The sequence below is a fragment of the Diprion similis genome, chromosome 12, assembly GCF_021155765.1.
Source record: "Diprion similis isolate iyDipSimi1 chromosome 12, iyDipSimi1.1, whole genome shotgun sequence".
Lineage (NCBI taxonomy): Eukaryota > Metazoa > Arthropoda > Insecta > Hymenoptera > Diprionidae > Diprion > Diprion similis.
Window position 1 is genome coordinate 5,725,703 of NC_060116.1, and position 19,200 is coordinate 5,744,902.

General features: G+C 39.9%; 2 protein-coding genes across 3 annotated transcripts; both read left to right on the forward strand.

Moving 5' to 3' along the window:
* The first annotated feature begins 386 nt into the window (after positions 1–386).
* Positions 387–2,128, forward strand: LOC124413071. Its single transcript, XM_046893403.1, has 4 exons — positions 387–593; positions 697–808; positions 1,128–1,281; positions 1,915–2,128. Exons 1-4 carry the CDS (start codon positions 426–428, stop codon positions 2,054–2,056), a joined length of 576 nt encoding a protein of 191 aa, XP_046749359.1. The 5' UTR covers positions 387–425; the 3' UTR covers positions 2,057–2,128.
* Positions 2,129–3,122: 994 nt separating this feature from the next.
* LOC124412931 (ribosomal oxygenase 1) lies at positions 3,123–6,688 on the forward strand. Of its 2 annotated transcripts, none has more exons than XM_046893161.1 (8): positions 3,123–3,196; positions 3,512–4,235; positions 4,327–4,604; positions 4,694–4,844; positions 4,983–5,196; positions 5,523–5,890; positions 5,970–6,156; positions 6,375–6,688. In XM_046893161.1, the coding sequence occupies exons 2-8, from the start codon at positions 3,538–3,540 to the stop codon at positions 6,444–6,446; spliced, it is 1,968 nt and encodes a 655-aa protein (XP_046749117.1). In that variant the 5' UTR covers positions 3,123–3,196; positions 3,512–3,537; the 3' UTR covers positions 6,447–6,688. The 2 variants fall into 2 exon arrangements, with proteins under 2 accessions (XP_046749117.1, XP_046749118.1); XM_046893162.1 differs by lacking the exon at positions 3,123–3,196 and adding an exon at positions 3,204–3,221.
* The last annotated feature ends 12,512 nt before the right edge of the window (positions 6,689–19,200 follow it).

Consider the following 19,200-nt stretch of genomic DNA (forward strand, 5'->3'; position numbering starts at 1 on the left):
GAAGAATGGGAAAAGTTTCGAGTTTTCTCTACTTATTTCCAGCTAAGTGAAAGTAACCCTACGCTGAAAGCATACGACTCGGTTCCAAAGACAATAAACCTAACAAGACCAGGGACAATAATTTGAGTAATTATATCGCATTTTACGACATAGAAAACAATGCTTTGCCGGTTAGATGCATCGCGAAGAATACGTGGTGGGAAGAATGAATGGCCAGACTATAAGCTCCTCGGAAAAGATGACATATCCTCATTTTTATTTACACAGTTGAAGTCAACTTTTTCCACTGATCTCAGCGTATGAGCTTTTACTTTTCTACACACACGATCAAAGTGGACCTGATTAATTTATTTCCAATTAAAGTATTTTTCTATTGAAGGGCAAGAACATCAAAGACTTATATAAGAGTAGCGAAAACTTTGAAAATGATTTGTTGTTCGCGTATTTTGATATTCGGTGTGACAGTCGCGGTAGCATTTGCTTGGGTCCAAGAAAACGACTTCGTAAAAAACCGTGGAGTTCGAGTCCAGGTCGGATCCATGCTTGCTGAAGTTGCAAAAGAGTTAATTCAGCGATCGGCAACAAATAGCCAGGTGAGACAGAAACGATTCGGAATAAATCAACTCTGATGTTTGTGAAAAATTGATTGATGATATTTTTCCCGAAGCATGATCGGTAATTGAAAACGCCTTACAGGTACTGAGTTTGAACTTATCAAATTTGCTGATACTTTTGGTACTCAAGGCGGTCGTTTTCGGGGCTGGATACATGGGGCACCATGGATACAAAACGCGCGAGTTGGACAATGGTAATTATTACATGTATAAACCGAGTTAGTGACGTTGATGTATCAAAACGTTGAATCAAAAATCTCTATTTTTCATCTTTAGAATACCTTAAGAAGTCGATTTAAGTGAAAATCTGAGTTTCTTGATGCTGTATTAACAGTTTACTAGATTTCAAGTAATCCTAAGTTTTCAGAATAATCACTTTTTTCAAAGATGCATCATCGCAATAACCTCACAAACTTCAGTCTGATTAATATACAACTTTCTGTAATGGTAATAACGTAATCCAAAAGCGATGTAACATAGACACGTGATACTAAATTCATTTTCTCTGCACAGAACCAATAGTTTCCGAGAGTGAGGTAGCCCTGGCCTTGGGCTACCTCGTCGGTGACAAATGTCTTTACAGAGCAGCCTGTGAAGTCCCTCACAAAGCCAAAGAATACCTCGGAGCCGCCGAAATGCTTCTGCAAACCTTCAAGCTCATGCCACAGTATGTTTTTGGTCGTTGCAATACGCAAGTCACGTCAAGTCAAACGTTGAATTGAACGTATATCACCTGAGATTTGATACGTAAATGCAATGACTAGTTCATTGAAGCACGTGGCCTTAGAAGGAATCTATAGTCAGTTTTTACTGGCTGCGTTAAATTTCATTTATTTTTAATACAAATACCCGGAAAAAGTTTTCATTCGCACGATAATGATGCCAAGAAATGTATTCCTGTAATCAAATTAGTAGTTATCGTAAGAATACATTTCGTGATCTTATTTACGCACGAAATCAAATTTTTTTGGATATTTTTGTTCGGAATTGCGTGTGGAATTACGCTGATGGCGCCATTTTGGAATCAGTGATGCGTAGGCTTTGTAAAATTCAAAATAAGTGACATTTTACTTCGATCGGTAGAGACTGACTGTATAGCATCCTCTTAATACTCTAAGCTATAATTTACCGTGAATCGAGTTATTTCAGGTGTTGGTAATGTTTTTATGACTGGATATTGGCGGGCTATTTTTTACTTTTACATTTACTGTACGCTAGGTATGATTGGTCAGTGTATGATATAGTGACGTCGACTTGACGTGTTATAAGCTGTAATAGCAAAGTTATTGCTTGTTCACAGATCTGTTCCCGTGGAGCTCGACAAGTACGAAAACACTATTCTAGAGCTAAGGAAAGCTGTGGAATATGGATCGGCCGGGAAGTGTCCGCCGCAGTATACTTGCAAGAAGGAAAATATTGACAAGTTTTTGAAAGACGCGTGAGATCGTAGGAAATCACAATAATATCGCAAATCTATTTCATACTTTGTCATTAATGCTGTAATCTATTTTATAATAAAGTATCGAGCAATTAGTCATTGTAATCTCCGATTACTGACAATATTTCATTTTCCCACACTCATAACTTATTCATGTCAAAACAACGTTTACATGGTATTTATATACATTATTGCAATATTGATAACAACGCAGTAGTACGATATTGAAAATACAGTTTCAAGACTACGTAATTTATCATTGAAAATACATACGTATGCATACCAGATCATAATTCTATCGCTTCTTCGCTCCTAAAGCGTCAGTTATCGCAAAAAGAGTTGTCGATTCTCATCTTTCGTAGTAAAACAGTCTTCGCCTGGTATGTGACACTTGATAAACTTGATACGCTTTAAAAGAACTTCGATTAAATACTTTCTAGCCTTTTTACTTCAAATATGGTTAGTTGTCGGAAAAATGACAGTCGTAGAATATATGGTTCCAATCGTTTAAATCGACACACTGTTTTCCGAATCTCCACTGAACGACCACGTGATCTATGCACGATATTTACGTTTTGTGTCCTTGTTAACTGCGTGATATTATGCCGCACTCTGTCTCTCTCGACGCCGATTTGTATACTCGAAGTGCTCGAAGCCTACCCAGAACCCACTACGCTGTAAGCGTGACGTTGGGCTGAAATTTCATGGAGAAGTAACAGCAGCAGCAGCAGCATTTTCCACCATCTAAGCATTCTGATTGGTTGACTAAGGTTAAGTCGGGTTAGTCAACCAATCAAAACGCTTGGATGGTAGGAAATGCTGCTGCTGCTACTACGTTTTGCTGCTCATGAAATTCCAGCCCAATGTCTAACGCTAAGATGTCGGACAGCGCGGGCCGTTTGAAAACTGTATATATACTGTAATTTATTTAATAAATCAGGGGGATCTTTCATGCGTAAAATGAAACTAACTCAGTTGTAAAATAAACCGAAATTTTACAGTAATAGTTGATCAACTAAAAATCTCATGATTACCGCTAGACTGAGTCACGTGCCTTTGACTTACATGGTTCCATACACACATTTTGCTTATCAGGTGTTCCGCCAGACTTCAGAACCCTTCTGTGAAAGCTTGGCAATAAACGGTGAGTAGGGTGGACCACGCACAGAGTAATTTGTTTATTATTGTTATGTAGATGTAAGAAAATAAGTCAAATTTAGTATGAATGCCTAAAACAAAATGTCGCTTTGATTTCATTAGTAATTCAAGTAAGAAATATGAGCTCTTTGAAAGAATAATTGCTCTGTAAAGTGATGACCGGTGTTCTAACCTCAAAAGTTTTCGGCGTCACTTAAACTTCTGTAGGTTAGAGGCCTGCTTTATTTGGTTCAATAAACTCCGATGTTGGTAGAACTGAGTGTAGGCAAGTAACACAACACGGCGTCTTCTCGGTTCGCAGATTATTTTCATTTGGATATTTCTTAAATGAGTGATACATCCGCGTCGATATCAGCATTTGCCGCGTACTCGAAAATGCGTCAAACACCGGAGACCCCGTTCTCGTCGAAACCGGCTAAAAAGCGTCACAGTTCCGCTGCACTCTCGAGTAAAAAGAAGCTGAGAAAACGTTCGGCGTCTGTGGGTGATTTAACGCCAAATGAAAAGGGAAAAAAGGCACAAAAAATCTCCCGTCTTTTGAAAGAAAAGAATGTGAAAAATGCAACATCTGGCGTGTCGAAGAAATCAGCAGGCAATTCAAAAACAACGGTGAAGAGATTGTCCAATGGGATTGCTAAATCATCGCCAAAATCAGCAACACCTAATAGTAGAAGATCCGTTTCGGGAAAATCAAAAGCGGCATTCCAAGTAGCGGTAGCCGAGAGTGAAGTTAGCCCCAAATCAAGAAATAAAACTCTCAGATCTAGTGGTGACAAAACAGAACCAAAGGTTGTTGCAAAAAAAATTGTCTCACCCGTTAATTCTTCAACAAAGAAAAAAGCGACCAAAAAATCTCCCGGCAATGTCGCGAAGTCCAAGCCGGAATCGGACTTTGAAAAAGCTATGAGTGATGTCGATGAATCAGAATTACAGGATACAGAGGAAACACCTTCTGGTTCGATCGATGATGGAAAAAAGCTATTCGAATGGCTCATTTCTCCACTTCAATTGGATGCCTTTTATAAGTAAACAATATTACAAATCAATCTTGAAAGACAAAAATTCATTCCCTTCAGTTCAATTTTTGTACTCAATAATGTTACTTTGTAATTACAGAACGAGCTGGGAGCTCGCCCCATTGTATATAAAGAGAAGCACCCCGGGATATTACAAACATCTTATATCCACACCTTTAATAGACTCAATCTTGCGAAACTACTACATGCAATTCACCAAGAATGTCGATGTGACTTCATATACGGATGGACAAAGAGAAACGCACAATCCTGTTGGTCGTGCATTGCCAAGTGTTGTCTGGGATTACTATGCGAATGGTTGTTCAGTCAGGCTGTTGAATCCCCAAACTTTCATACCCAAATTACATGTATTGAATGGTATGAACAGTATTAATGGAAGCTGAAATTTTATATTAAGAGATTTACTATCAAACTCTGGACGTTTGGTTAATTTAATAACTTTTTAGCCACACTCCAGGAATACTTCGGATGCTTCGTTGGGGCAAACGCTTATTTGACACCACCGAATACGCAGGGATTTGCACCGCATTACGATGATATCGAAGCGTTTATACTGCAAATAGAGGGTAAAAAGAGATGGCGTCTATACAAACCGAGGTAATGACAAATTTTGAAATCATCTCAGTACAGCGCTGGTTGCGTATTTTCCAAAATTGACTCTTGTGTTTGAACTTACCATTCACGTATCAAATTTGTGTAGTACGGATATTTCATGTTCTTTTCATGTATGGTTAGGAGCGAGGATGAATATTTACCAAGATTGTCCTCTGATGATTTCGATCAATCAGAAATCGGAGATCCGATAATGGATATAGTCTTGGAAACTGGTGACTTACTTTACTTTCCAAGAGGCACTATACATCAGGGTGAAACTATCGATGATACTCATAGTTTGCATGTAACCTTGAGTGTCTATCAGAGGAATAGCTGGGGCGACTTTTTCGACAAGGTATCAAAATAACATTGATTGTTGATAAATTATTTATTAGTTACTCCCCGCATATCATGCAGATCGAAAGCAAAATATTTTCAAAGTATCGAACACTTTTCAACTTCTGCTTCATGCCATCCCGTTTGGCTTAACCAAGTTTTCTTGTATTGAACTTTAGTTACTGAGATCATTGTGTTGAAAGCAAAAATTATCCTCCTTTAATTATCCTGCCCAAAATTAACTTCGGCTTCTACTCGGAACAATATAGTATTTGAAACAGCTTGACCACTACTAGCCCTGTGATTTAATACCTAACATACAATATATTTGACTTGAAACTATAGCTTATCCCAGTGACACTGGAAAAAGCTATTGCAACAGATGTTGAATTCCGCGAAGGCTTGCCGCTGGATTATCTTCAGCACGTAGGTTTGGCGCATGTGGATAAGGACACTATTGACAGGACTAAGTTTATACGAAGAACACAGTATCTTTTATCCAAACTAGTCCAATACATAGACGTTGACAGAGCTGCTGACGAAATGGCTAAGAAGCATATCCACGATTTCCTTCCGCCAGTGCTAACAGAAGAAGAAAAAGCGTGTTCGATATATGAGGATGGAGAGAGAATGACAAAGGGTGGTATCGTGGTGAACAGAATTGAGGTAGAACCTGACACGAAAATAAGATTGGCCCGAGCATATTGCATAAGGTATGTGAGCCTAGGTAGCATTGATTTGATATTTGTGTCAGATTCATCTAATATTATTGTTTATTGAATGACGTTTTAGATTGCTGCAAGAAGAGGACGGACTCAAAGTTTATTATTCTACCGAGAATTCGAAGGAATATCGTGAGTTGGATCCACAGTTCTTGGAGGTATCGCTAGAACATGCTCCTGCTATAGAAGAAATCATTCGACAGTATCCAAATTATATCAAAATCGAGGATTTACCTCTGGACGATGACGACAGCAAGGTAACTGATGATTAATGAAATTATGTAATCACTTCTTTTTCCTCAATTTTACCAGTCCACGTATCACGAAACCTATTGACGTATTCTATTTAAACACGAATTAGATACGGATCGGTGTACTGTTTACAGACACACTATGGTCATTGAGCAAAAGGCCTCTCAACTATAAAGAACGTTGGAAGTACATGTGGTAATAATGGAAAAATATTATTTTTCAGATCCAAGTGGTGAGGGATCTTTGGGAGAGAGGCATTCTCGTCACGGACCAACCATTGCCTGTCCTGGAATAGTGAGCGGTAATTTACGAGGGGGTGACTTGACCTCCCAAATAAAATAAGAGAAATCAGTGACTTTAATGGTAAACTTGTAAAATAAAGCACAAAGGTGCATTTAATTTCTTAAAATAAAAGAAATCAACTTGTATTGACAAATCTTATAACCGACGATGATTGGTCTAGGCTGAACAATGAACTTGGAATTTTCCGTGCAATAGAAAGCACACGATTGAATTTAAAAAAGAATGTAACTTTCACGCATCCGTAAAGATGCAATCGGGTGCCGACAGGTTCTAGAGAGTTTTGTGTGTTAAAACGTATATTATCTACATAGAAAATAATTTTCTTCATAATATTGTGTTTTTTTATTTTTTCAATCCCGACTATCGATAGATTATTAACTTTTAATCATTGAACGTCTGAGAAGATACCGGAATACGGGGGGTATTCTTCTTCGGAATAGAGATATTTGAGTTTATTTTATTACTAAAGATATGGGTACGGCCAATTGATATACCTATTATTGAAATAGTAAGGGATAATATTGAGAACTGTTGAAGTATCGTCTCGAATGATATGACCGTGTGAATAATTTTCCATCCATATAGTACTGTCCGTAGCTGTTTCAATAGAATACAAAACTATCACAGTATAATCAGTTACATAAATAAACGTTTGTGTATACATTTTTATGTCATATGTATGTTACGTATATACTTAATATCTAGCGATCTCCAATATGTGGAATAAATTGATTGGCACTGATATTTTGCAGTTCATAGTAGAAATACGGAGCACTTATTTTATTTCTATACCGTATCACCAGTTGTTATACTAACGATAAGTATAAAACTTTCACATTCCAGGAAAATATATAGACCTGAAACTGAATCTGATATTTTGGCGTTTTCCGCAATACTAATTGTGCGAATAAAATTCAATTACACCTAGTCTTGAGGGTCTTCATGTATTATTATATGATCTGTATAAATTGCAGATGTATCTTGAACAACTCGCACATCCATCCTCATGTCGATAATTTGAATCTTCCCTTTGAATCGGATCTTCGCGTTCATTATTACACAAAATCAATAAGCGAATAATGCCAATCGATCTAGACCTTATACTATGGTATTATAAGTTTTTTATCTCTTCTCGCCTCTGTATTTTCGTCCCTTTGTCTTCCAAGCACATATTCGATGTATCCCAAGTATCCGTCATTGTCCAGGTCGTCTTCTTCAAGTACATTGTCAATTAGATCTATAATATAAATGAGGGAGTTTGCGGTCATACTTTACGCTAAAAAATCCCTCCATAGAATGTCTGTTATTGACAATAGAGGAAATTATTCGCTGCTGTGCTTTTTGCCTTGTTTCCGCCACATCCTAGACATTTATTATAGACCGATTAAATTGATTCGATCAACAAATATAGAAGCTTGTCTACTTTTTACCTTGTTTTCGCCACAATCTGAAGACATTTATTATACATACTTAAATTGATTCAGGCAACAAATATGGAAGCTTGCGTGTTTTTTTACTAAGTGGAAGATGACTGTTGTATAAAAACCTACCAATAATCCTAGGCAGTTCGTCTTCTAGATTTTCCCCTGCTGTTTCATATTCAGTCCTTTCGTCCCCTTCGTGTTGATGCAAGGTATGCAGAATTGCATTCAGGATTTCCAAACCGTCAAGTTTGGTGTTATTGTCAATATCGTGGAAGCTGACAATTACCAAGATCATTAAAAAGGTTTAGACTAGAAATAGACTAAGACGTTTTTCAACCAACAGAATATCATTAATCACTCAAAATTGTACCTAGCACTTAACAGATCATCACTACTCGTTATCAAACCATCCTGTCGTGAGACAAAATAGAATACATACTTGAAATAATAGAACTCCAATTCCTGGTCAGACATTTTCGAGAGATCCAATTGATCCGCTAAGGCACCCAAGTCTTCTTTCAAATGGCTGCAAGAAAGACAGAACATTGGTTGTCTAAATAACCATGAGAATGGACGATAAAAAATTATAGATACCTGGCATCGTGTAAAAGTTCGGCGTCCTGGGTCAGTTTTAAACCATCCTTTTGTGGGGCGTAATGATGATGCGAAATCCCGCTCTTGGGATGATGTGGTCCGCGAAATCCGACGGAAACTTCAACCAAGAATCCCGCCAGTACCAGGAGCAGCATCTAGTTTCGAAGGTAAAATCATTTTTCAGTACACGAATGCATGACAAGTTTGATGAAGGAAATGTTGCGCAAGAGTAAAAGTTAATCCGACAGTAATTGGGGTCTGATTCTGATTTTTTTTTTTACCACCGGTGAAAACGTTGATAAACGCTATTCTAACCAATCAGAAAGCAGTTCTAACCGAAAATCAGAATCAGAAATGATAAAAAAGTTAATTTGCCATTAAAAATCGTGAGTAAAAACATAATCAATATGTTTTGCATAGATTCTTTGAAACAAGTCTATGAAAATTTACGAATATTATATATCATTAATCAGGCTTCTATTCTATGTACCGCACTTAGTTGTTTGCCTTTTTTCACAACTGCATGTATCCTAAATTCTTGTCTAAGCCTTCAAATGATATCGGTATCAATGAATCTCTGTTTTCAGGGTGTGAAATTGTGATTTACAAAGAACATAACACACTTCTAACTAATTGTAAACATGTAAAATCTCAAGATCCACGTTTGCGGTAAAATAAGCTTAGTCAAAGAAATGTATTTTCCCAAAAATGAATACCGGTATCCATATAAACCTGATCAAGCAAATGATAAAAACGTCGACACTTGGAGAAAGCTACTGCCCGGGTGGCACAATAGAACCTGCTGTGATTTATTCACTGACGATGCTAGAGAGGCAGTACATACATAGGTATAATACACTGGTCTACGAAACACGCTTGCCAGGCAGAGGCAGAGAAAGCGAGGGTTACAGGGACAGGGTGCACCGTACACTCTTGGTGACAGATGCGTGGTGCGGTGCAGGGTAATTATTATACGATTACCCACAAGGCCATTGATTTAGATTGGACTCCGGGGGTCCGGGAGGCGCGCTCGGCCCCAGGAGCACTGTCACCCTGTGGAAATATGTTTCAAGATACGAAATAAAGGGGGGGGGGGGGGGGGGGGGGGCACCAACCCCTGGTACAAACCGAGCCCTATTTCCGGCCTCCGTCAAAGTTCAATCCTGTGTTTTCAACTCACTATCTCGCATTTTCATCACCCCATATCAGCTCGGGCATTGCAGGGTGGGGGGTGGGGGTGGTTTATCATCGGCAATCAAAATATACATATTCCTATATCAATACCTGTTTGTACAATCGCATGCTTGCCTGCTAGGTATGTATTTGTGTGTGTATGTATATATACTCACCCCTCGCTGCCCAATCAAAGTTTTATATCAGTCGCAGAGTGTTTTATATGTACCTACTTCTATGGATTATTCCTGCAGTTTGAAAGGAAATAAAACCGTTTGAAAAATAGATACATATAATACGTCAATAGGTTGCATGGGCAATAAGTCAACTTTTCAAGTAGCTATACATAGCCTGTATACATCACGTTCGTGCATCTTTCATATTCTCAATCGATCTATTTTCCGCTAAAACTTCCAGAGCTCGAAAGGACGAATCCTATTTTGTCTTTTTGTTCGTGCAACAATCTCTACGAGGTACTTTTTCTCTTCGTATTTGGTGAGGATATAATTGAGCTTCAGAAACGGTAGTGTTATAGTAAATCGATTATAATTATGACTGAAACTGAGAAGTAATTTATTTAAACGAAAAACGGTTAAGAAACAAAAAAAATATCATCACGAAAATCGATTATTACACGCCTATTCAGGTGAAAAGTTACGAATCAATCAGTCCACCTATTCGTCGTCATTGACGTTGAATTATACGCTGATCACGATGCAATTGTAACGGAGATGTGTCCGTTACAAGCGCCTGGTTCAATTGATTAATTCAGCGCGTTAGATCGATGAAATATAGTAAACGAGTATAAATCCATCGAAGTTATACTCGACGTGCATTCCACCAGCTATAACAGGCTACAAATCCACTTGAAATATCGTTTGCACGTTTCTCGGAGGTGTAATGCATTAGGTGTGTGCAGAGTGCATTATTGTTTGCGAGTGTAGGTGGCAAAAGACGCAGACTTACACGCGCTCGGGGTAGTTAGGAATCAATTTTATCGGCTTAAGAGGGGCGGATGCATATGCTGGGGGGCCTGAGGGGCTTAGAGCGCAAGTGGACTCCGAGTGGACCCCGAGTGGACCCCCGGAGGGTCTCACCCTAGCCGGGCAACTCCTCCCTCCGGGTGTCGAAATCTATAAATAATTTATATCATTTGGTCCATTCATCGGGCGAGCCCATATGTACGAACCTGTGTCGCCTTACGCGAATCGCTCGCCTCCCGGGGTTCGCGGCGAACGGAACCTGCTGCCATGCCGTTCGAATGCGCGGGTTTCTCGTTTCGGGCCTCCACGTGCTCGGTGTAGACCTCTTTGGGAGATATTGACGAGCATGTCACTGATTGTGAGAAATGTTTCGAAAATTTGCTAAAAGTAACTATTTAGTGCGATTACGGTTCTAATAGTTTGGTTCACCAGAATTTTTTAGGCAGAAACAAAGCCTTGACATCAATTTATTGTCGCACCAACGTCAAATCGTTTCAATTGTTAGAAAAAAATATAGCGCGAGTAAACATAATCGAAAAGAATTAATTGTACATACCGTATAGAATTTCTGGTTACGGATATAATAATTTGATTCATTTTCTACCCGGAAATATGTTTTTTGGTTATAGTGAAAAAATTCAAATTTTTTTAAATGGACGTTCCTTGGCCAAAAATCGATATAGTAGTACATTGAGTACCCGTGGAGATCACACATGACTCTCCGAAAATACAAAAACGCAAATTACTACTTTTACTAATTGTATAATACAAATTGCTTGAAAATCATTTGATATCTAGTAAATTCATTCCACACACGCTACGCCAGTTCATTTTATTGAAATGATTATTTCCTACAAAGTCATCGAAACAGGTTTTCTCTTATCTCGATAATCAATTCAACATGGTCATTTTTTTTTTTTATCAAAATCAATATCGGTGCACTGTTATGAAATCAAACGTTCAACGACGCGAACGTTATAAAAAAAATTATTTCACTAGAAATTTTGTAAGAAATATAAGTCATTTGAATAAAATCAGTCATCGTGGGGTGAAATAAAACGAATTAAAACTAGACTTGAAACAATTTTAACCGAATTGAAACGAAGCGTCAATATCCAAGCATTCATTTTCAATCACAGTATTTTCTATTTTTCAATAATTAAAGAGATCCCCGTAGCTTATACAAACGTAACAAATAACAATAAATTTTCTAAATACTCAACGTACGGCTATTTAAAAAAAAAAAAAAAATTCATAAAAAGTATCAATTTTTGGCCAACCAACTTCCTAAAGGACTCTACAACAACCACAACCAGAAATTCCCCTGAATGTAGCGACAGCTCACAGGTAGTTATTTTTTAATGCAAGCGCCATATCGACACCCGAAGCAAGTGCATCCGTCGTTTGAAATTCAAAACCGTGGCTGCATTGTCGGTGAATTTTTAATTCGATTCACTTGATCGAGGCCCGTGACTATCCGGGCATCGGATCTCACCCGGGACCCTTGGACGACCCGGAGGGACTCGGACCGAGGAACTGCAGGTTATGTCGCAAGCTGCACGGGAGCTTTTAAGCGCCCCTGCATACAAGCGTGGATGAACTTACCTCCGCTATTTCCACGGCCCAATCCGCGTCTCGATCAACCGGGAATAACCGGAATAGGTTTACGGCAAACAAATAAACAAACTGCCGAGCGATCTGGAGGCGAATTTACCGTATTTTCTCTGTTTTGTTCCGCGTTTTCGCGACGACGGGATGAGAGATTATCGACGTTTCAACGGAGTCTGCGTATTCCGGACGTGCGCCACTCTCCGTCGACCCGACGTACCTCTTCGGGTCCTCGTCTTCCTCCTCGTCCTCGGAAGACGATTAAAGATCACCGAGAAATCGGATTGACGTCAATTTTTTTAAAAAGGATCCGATCAATTGGAAATCAGCCATCGGCTTTGCGGAATTAATTTCCATATCAGCTACGCGCTCAATTCTAAGAGTCAATGCTATTAACGTGTTTACAGCAAGATAAAAAAAAAACAGAAATCTGTACAATTGTCATCCAGTCTTTATCTGGATACTATTTTTTTACGCTTTCTGCCGATCGATCAACGAGTTTGACGACTGCGGTAACTTCCTGTAACTTGAATTTCGTGTACGCAATTACTTAATTAGCTTTTCAGCGCTCCTGAGCCAGCTGCAGCAAGGCATAGATCGGAGGATTGATATCTGAATTGAAACAAATTTCTACACCGAGAAATTCATGATTAAATGTAGAAGAATTAATAGCGAAGATGATCTTATAATTATAAGTCTTATATTATTTTGACGGTGAAATCTCACTCGAGGTGTCATACGCGAATTAAATAATTACAATAAAAGGCTTTGTACATCGTAAATTCATTTTTTTTCAACGATTTGTACACCGAATAATAAATACACCAAAAAAATGCGATCGAAAAACTTGAGAACTGGTTATTCAATGAGCATTGATGGACTTCGCGATTCTGCATATCATTCTCGAGGACAGTTGGATTGAAGCGAAATAATTTTGGACTTTACGATTAAAAACTTTTTTTACCACGTGTTTGTATTATTGTATTCTTATTTTGCAAAATTGTTCTCCGAAATTCGTTTCGATCTTTCCTGCAGTCCCGCTTGCTATTTTGCTGTATAAATTTGTGAATACAATCCAACAGTTGAGTATCTACGATTGGCGGTGGAAAATTCAAAGTCACGAACTCGCCGCGCTTTCTCGCAATATCCCCCGGGAATTTTCGTGAATACTAATTCCAGGCTGCAAATTGCGTGCAAATAAGCGATATGGTTCTACATAGCATGACCTGGACTGTACAAATATAAATATACGTATTTTATTTCATTGACCATCACTTTCCATAAAACAAAGTCTTAAATTCTGGCTGCAGGTCAAAGAATGAATTGCTATTAATTATTCGTCGAGAAATTATTTGTTTTTACAGAACCCTCGTGTTTCGTCTTACATACCTAATTGGTATGTTCAAAAATTCTCTGTACACAAAACGGGGGATCGTATGTTCCGTCGACATTTGCCGAAGGTAAAAACGGCTTTCTTTTTTATTTCTCAAGTCTGTATAATACTCAATTACCTCGAGCACATGTATAATTTGTGAAAAAACATGACTGTGAAAAAAGGTCTGTGGAATGATGAAATAAAATTCCGAGTATTATAATTATTCGTTGTTTTTTTTACATTACACTGTACAATTCTCATTTTCGTTTTTTATCATATTCTCGAGATATACTGCGTGTTAAATAATTACGAAGTACATAAAATGGAGATAAAATTTTCTGACAAATCAATTGCCGCTATTTACTTTGTAGAATAACTTTCACATTGCGAGAAAATTGGCAATTTTGAAAAAAAATTCAGTTTCCAAAACGTCTGAAGACCGTCCAAAAATTGTTTCTTCATTGAACTAAAAGCATTTTGCTTAAATATTTCCATTTTAAATTGAACGGGTTAATTTACCAACCCCTCGCGATCTGCAAAAGGAAGATCCTTTCGCCTGCGTGTAAGTTTGCACACGAATACCTCGGCGACGCGACGTACGAATGGATTCGAAGGCGACATCGACCTCGAGGGCAGTCTAATGATTGTCCGCGAATTGGCGTACAATATTTTCCTTTCCATTTTTCGGCTTTTTTCACCGAAAATTCGAGGATTCGAGGATGATCCTCCGGTAGGCGGGTCTCAACTTTTGAGCAGTCACAGCGGATGGGTCTCGCGTTGCCATGCCAACGACCGTAGCCTAAAGCTATGCTTTTATTGATTCCAAGCCGCAAACAATGTACAGGAGAGGATGTTTCTCTCGGTTCTGCGAATCTATCTAGATGGAGGATTATTAATAACGTAACTTAAAACACCGTGTCATGTATACGCTTTATTCTTCTTCGTCTCTTTCTTCGATCTACCCGCGTAGCTCCGATGCCTCTTATTTTCCCTTTCTCGCCTCGCGTGTATCGTTCCGTGCGACATACCTACGCACAAGAAAATTTTTTCCGCTGAGTAAAGTAAAGAAACCAAAGACGACTTAAGGTTACTTCGAATAACCTTCTTACCGGCAAAATAATCATTCGATTAGAAGAACAGAGAGAGAGAGAGAGAGAGAAAAAAAGAAAAAATCAAGTAAAGCGAGAGAAAAACTGGAGCAAATCTCTAAAAGTATAACGTGTTAAACACTTAAATGATTATTCTCCGAACTTTGTTACTTACGAAAATTTTTATTATCTGAAATGAAAAAATTTGGCCTCCCGAATACAAAAAAATTCACTAAATAATTTTTTGATCTTGAAACGAAAGGGGAAGGTTAAAAATTTTTTTTTTTTGAAATTGCAAAGGGGTGCAGCAGTGTAGAATAGAACGGCAAGGGATGAGAAGTAATAGGTCGTATCGTTGGTTGAAAATGTATAGGAGAAAATTTGAATTTTCAGATACTCGCGGGCGGTCTAAAGTACATTAAAATCTCAACATGTGGTCCTCGTGTTCCTTCCGCGATCTCGATTGCGAGCCAACGAGCAGAAAACGCGATCAGCACCGCAAGTTCGCGTCATTGATTGCATTGTCTTCGGTTCAGGTTTGAAAAAAATTTCGTTTCTTTTTTTCCCTCTCGTCTGGGTAAATTGGCCTCTTCCGGTTAACTGATGCGCCCAAAATTGAGGCCGTGGAGCGTGATTCGGGAATTTACTTGCCGGGCGCGACGCGTACGAACGAACGCACGAACGAAGGCTTACCTTAATTGACAATGAATATTACCATGTTGCACCTACGTCTATAACGCTTGATTTGCATGCATTATATGCCCGTACTGCGCAGGGACAAACCTCGTTAAACGATTCGCGCGAAGAATAGGTATAGAATCGCCTATCGGTTATACCCGTGTAATTTTTCAATGAATAACGCGCAAGGAATCATAGGAACGATTAATATGAAAGTTTGAGAGACGTTTTCTGAGCCGTTGCCGTGAAGTTTGACGCATGAAAATTGCCCAAAGCTATGCGCCGGGCGTAACGCGCTTGTAACGTCATCCGATCGACTCGTATTGAAACTGCCCGTCAAATAATATATTCATAGCTTCCACATGGTTAAACATGCCGCCTCCCACGCCACCCACTCAATGCCGTCCCCCTCGCAACCGCATCGCATCCGAGTTATCGGTGTATAACGATTCGAAAATACCGCCGCCATGTTGCCAATTGCATTTATCCTCCACGCTTGAGCAGAGTGCGGATTTTCGAATTTTTCAACCACCGCCGTGAAAGCGATCGGTTAAAGTTTCCAATATTATTATACGATCGTATGAATTATTTACAGTTGCTCGAGTAAGGAAGAAAGATCGTAAAAATTTTATGCTGCGATTACGCAAATTTACGACCAACTGAATTATCCTTCTGGTAATTTTCTCATCTGTCGAACTGAGATGCGTGTTTATATTTTACGGTGAATGGAATTTTATGTAATATTCGTTGACCGAAAGGTACGCAACGGTGATTTTTCCTACAAAATTGATCGCATTTAACACTGATCTGATTTCTCTCTTGACAATTACTTTTTATCGAAGCTAATATTTATTGGCTTGTAACGTGAGTCGTAATAATTAATCTAACATTGCACGTGTAATTGCAGTAGGTATACAACCTTTTACTTTTCCTCACCGGGAGTAATAATTTCTAACAAGACTTGTTCATTCTTCGATTGTTTTCAAACTCGTTTAACTTCTTCAAGTCTTTCGCGGCTGCTTCCGTGTCTCCTCGTTTTACTCAGTTTGTCTTGAGGTTTGATTTCTGCAAATTAATGCAGCTTGATATCGAAATCAAAGTCCTTTGAATGATCGATTTCAAAATTACCGTCACGCCTTATTTTGGCGCACGAATAAAGACAAATTCGCACGCGGAAAGAATTAAGATTCGTAATTTATGGAGGCTAAAATTAGTTTTAGAAAAGTGAGTATAAAAATGAAAAAGGTAGAATCTGGTCGAGCTGATATCATCCGATATTCGCTACAACCACACCCCAATATTTCCGTAGGTTATAATCTCGCAGGACTTCGAAGGACGAGAATATATCGATGATCCGCGAGTGTCCATCCATGTGGGGAAGTTATCTGTAAATTTGCGATGCCCTCGGAGCGACCAAAATTGACTTAGCGAAAAAATCCTTAAAAGCTTGTCCGTCCGGCTGGTAAATCGTAGCCGGGAAGCTACCCTGAGCGTGGTTTTTTTTTTCTCTTCTCTAATACGTCTAAGAGAGTGGGTAGAAAGTGGTTTAAAAATTCCCGCTTAATCGCTCGGCCGGCAATGACTAAGTGCAAAATTATTTTTAAAATATTTTCTTAACCCTGTTAACCGGGAAGCTGACCCCGGTTTAACTCCAAAAAGAATTCGAAATTCCCTTCTGCGTGTGGTTTTTTGACACGCCGCAAGCTTTTTTCCCCCCTTTGCTTGGTTGCACGTGGTAGAGAAGAAAAAAAAAAGAAAAAAAAAGAAAACCACGCACACATATAGACGGTGAAGCACTTTCCCTCGCGTGCCTTGGTTACGAGAATATTATATTTACAAATGGATATTCTCGCGAGATGATCGTTTCACGGGTTTTTCAGTCAGAAAATGAGAAGAACAAAAAACAGAAAAGCAAAAGAAAAAAAAAAAAAGTAACCAGCCAACCCTTATTTTTGCCTGCACCTTTAATGTTCCAAGCTCTCTTGGCTAATTATCAAAATGTTGCAGTGAATAATTGATTTAATATCAATGATACGGTTTTCCGGATGTGATACAGCGTCTACCGTGAGGTGTGCGTACGGATGTAGACGTACATACATATTTATTTATACGTATATAGCGAGAAGTATATAGCTGGAGGACCGGCGAGCGACGAACAAGACTTGCGATGGAGTTTCCAATTTGCCGCGGGGCGCCGTCGGGCGACGTTTAACAACTTTTTAATGGAAGCCCGGAGACCGTCGTCAGCCCCGGCAACCGACGTCGAAACGCAAAGTCTACCGGGTGTCTCTTGCAGTAAATATTTTCGTACTTTTACACCCCCAATTTCAACAAAGATATCCCTGGAAAATAATATCGTCAAACGACCAAGAATAACTAACGTCGACCTAAGATTTCCAAATTTCCGGGAAACTCCTGCACCCAAGAGATCGACGAGTTTTGAAGTACGTGAAGAAGAGTTTGAGGATTAATAGAGGTCAAAGAATTTCCCACTTTTATCTGGCAAACAATTTTCTTCCAGGTATGTGTATAGGGGTAAGGGTATATAGAGTAAGGTTCTTCCGGTGTGCATTTTCCCTTTACTTCCCCTATTCGCTTTCGTTAACGCTCCTCGCGCTCCTCCGTCCCTTTTCTACGAGTTCCACGAGGAGGCCGCACAAGGGTTGGGGGGGGGGGAGGAGGAGGAGGAGGGGGCCGGTGGCGCCGACGGCGGAAGCGTCACGTACTACTCTGAAACAAAAACGTAGCGACGCCAAATCCGATTACCCGCGAGAGCGCCGGGACGCGGATGGTGTACTGGGCGAACCGAGGAGCAAGGGATTCGGCGGACGAGCAGGTCGACACGAGGAGAAAGAGGAGCCTCCGCCAGCGTGAGGAAAGGCAAAGGAAAATGGGGGTGGAGAAAAAGGAGGACGACGAGCCAACGAAAGCCGGGAGAAAGCGGAACCGAGAGAGGGAGAAGGAAGGATGGATGCCTGCCTGCTGGAGGCGGCGAACGAGGGTGTCTTCGGGGTCGTGCGGAGGATGCTGGAGGCGGCGGTGGCGGCGAAGGACGAGAATGACGAGGAGGATGAGGGTGAGGGTGAGGGTGAGGGTGAGGGTGAGGGTTGCGGGGGAGGTGTAACAAAAATCGATCACTTCGTTCGACGTGCAGGATGCGTGAAGCCGACGAGACACACACGTACGCCGCCTCCACCTCCACCTCCACCTCCTACCTCCCCCCATCGACAAGCACAGCATCTTTGTCCTCCCCCGGATCCTGCAGCGTTCGCTAATCCATCAGCATCGAACAGCCTCTCTCCGCTTCGCGTCGGCGTCGCTCCGTCATCTCCACTTATATAGCTACACCGCTTCTAGGATCTAAGATTACACGCGGAGAAGATCGAGACCGTTTTAATTGCCCCCTGAGTTAGCGACCCTTATATTATACCCTCTTGCCTCGACGAGATATCGAGCTTTTCCCTCCTGCAGTATAAATATCCTGCACGCTCGGACGGCGAACATTGCACAGGACGTCGTGCTGACTGCCAGGACGACATTTTATCACTCCGAGATTTTCGTTGGTCTTGAGCTTTGCGGCGATAATCATATAATACACCTGAGACGAGACACAAAGAAGCGGGTCACGTACCTCCGACTCTTTACGCTTTCGGATGATATTGCTAATAAACTCTTGGTCTTCCATCTTGGTGACCTCGAGTTTGGTTTAATTTTTCGCAAGCTCGTCGGAACCGGAGTGGTCTAGAAAAAAGTTTTCCGATAACAACAATTCTGAATCTTCGGCCACAAACTTTTTCTGAAACAATTTGTTAGCCGAAAGATT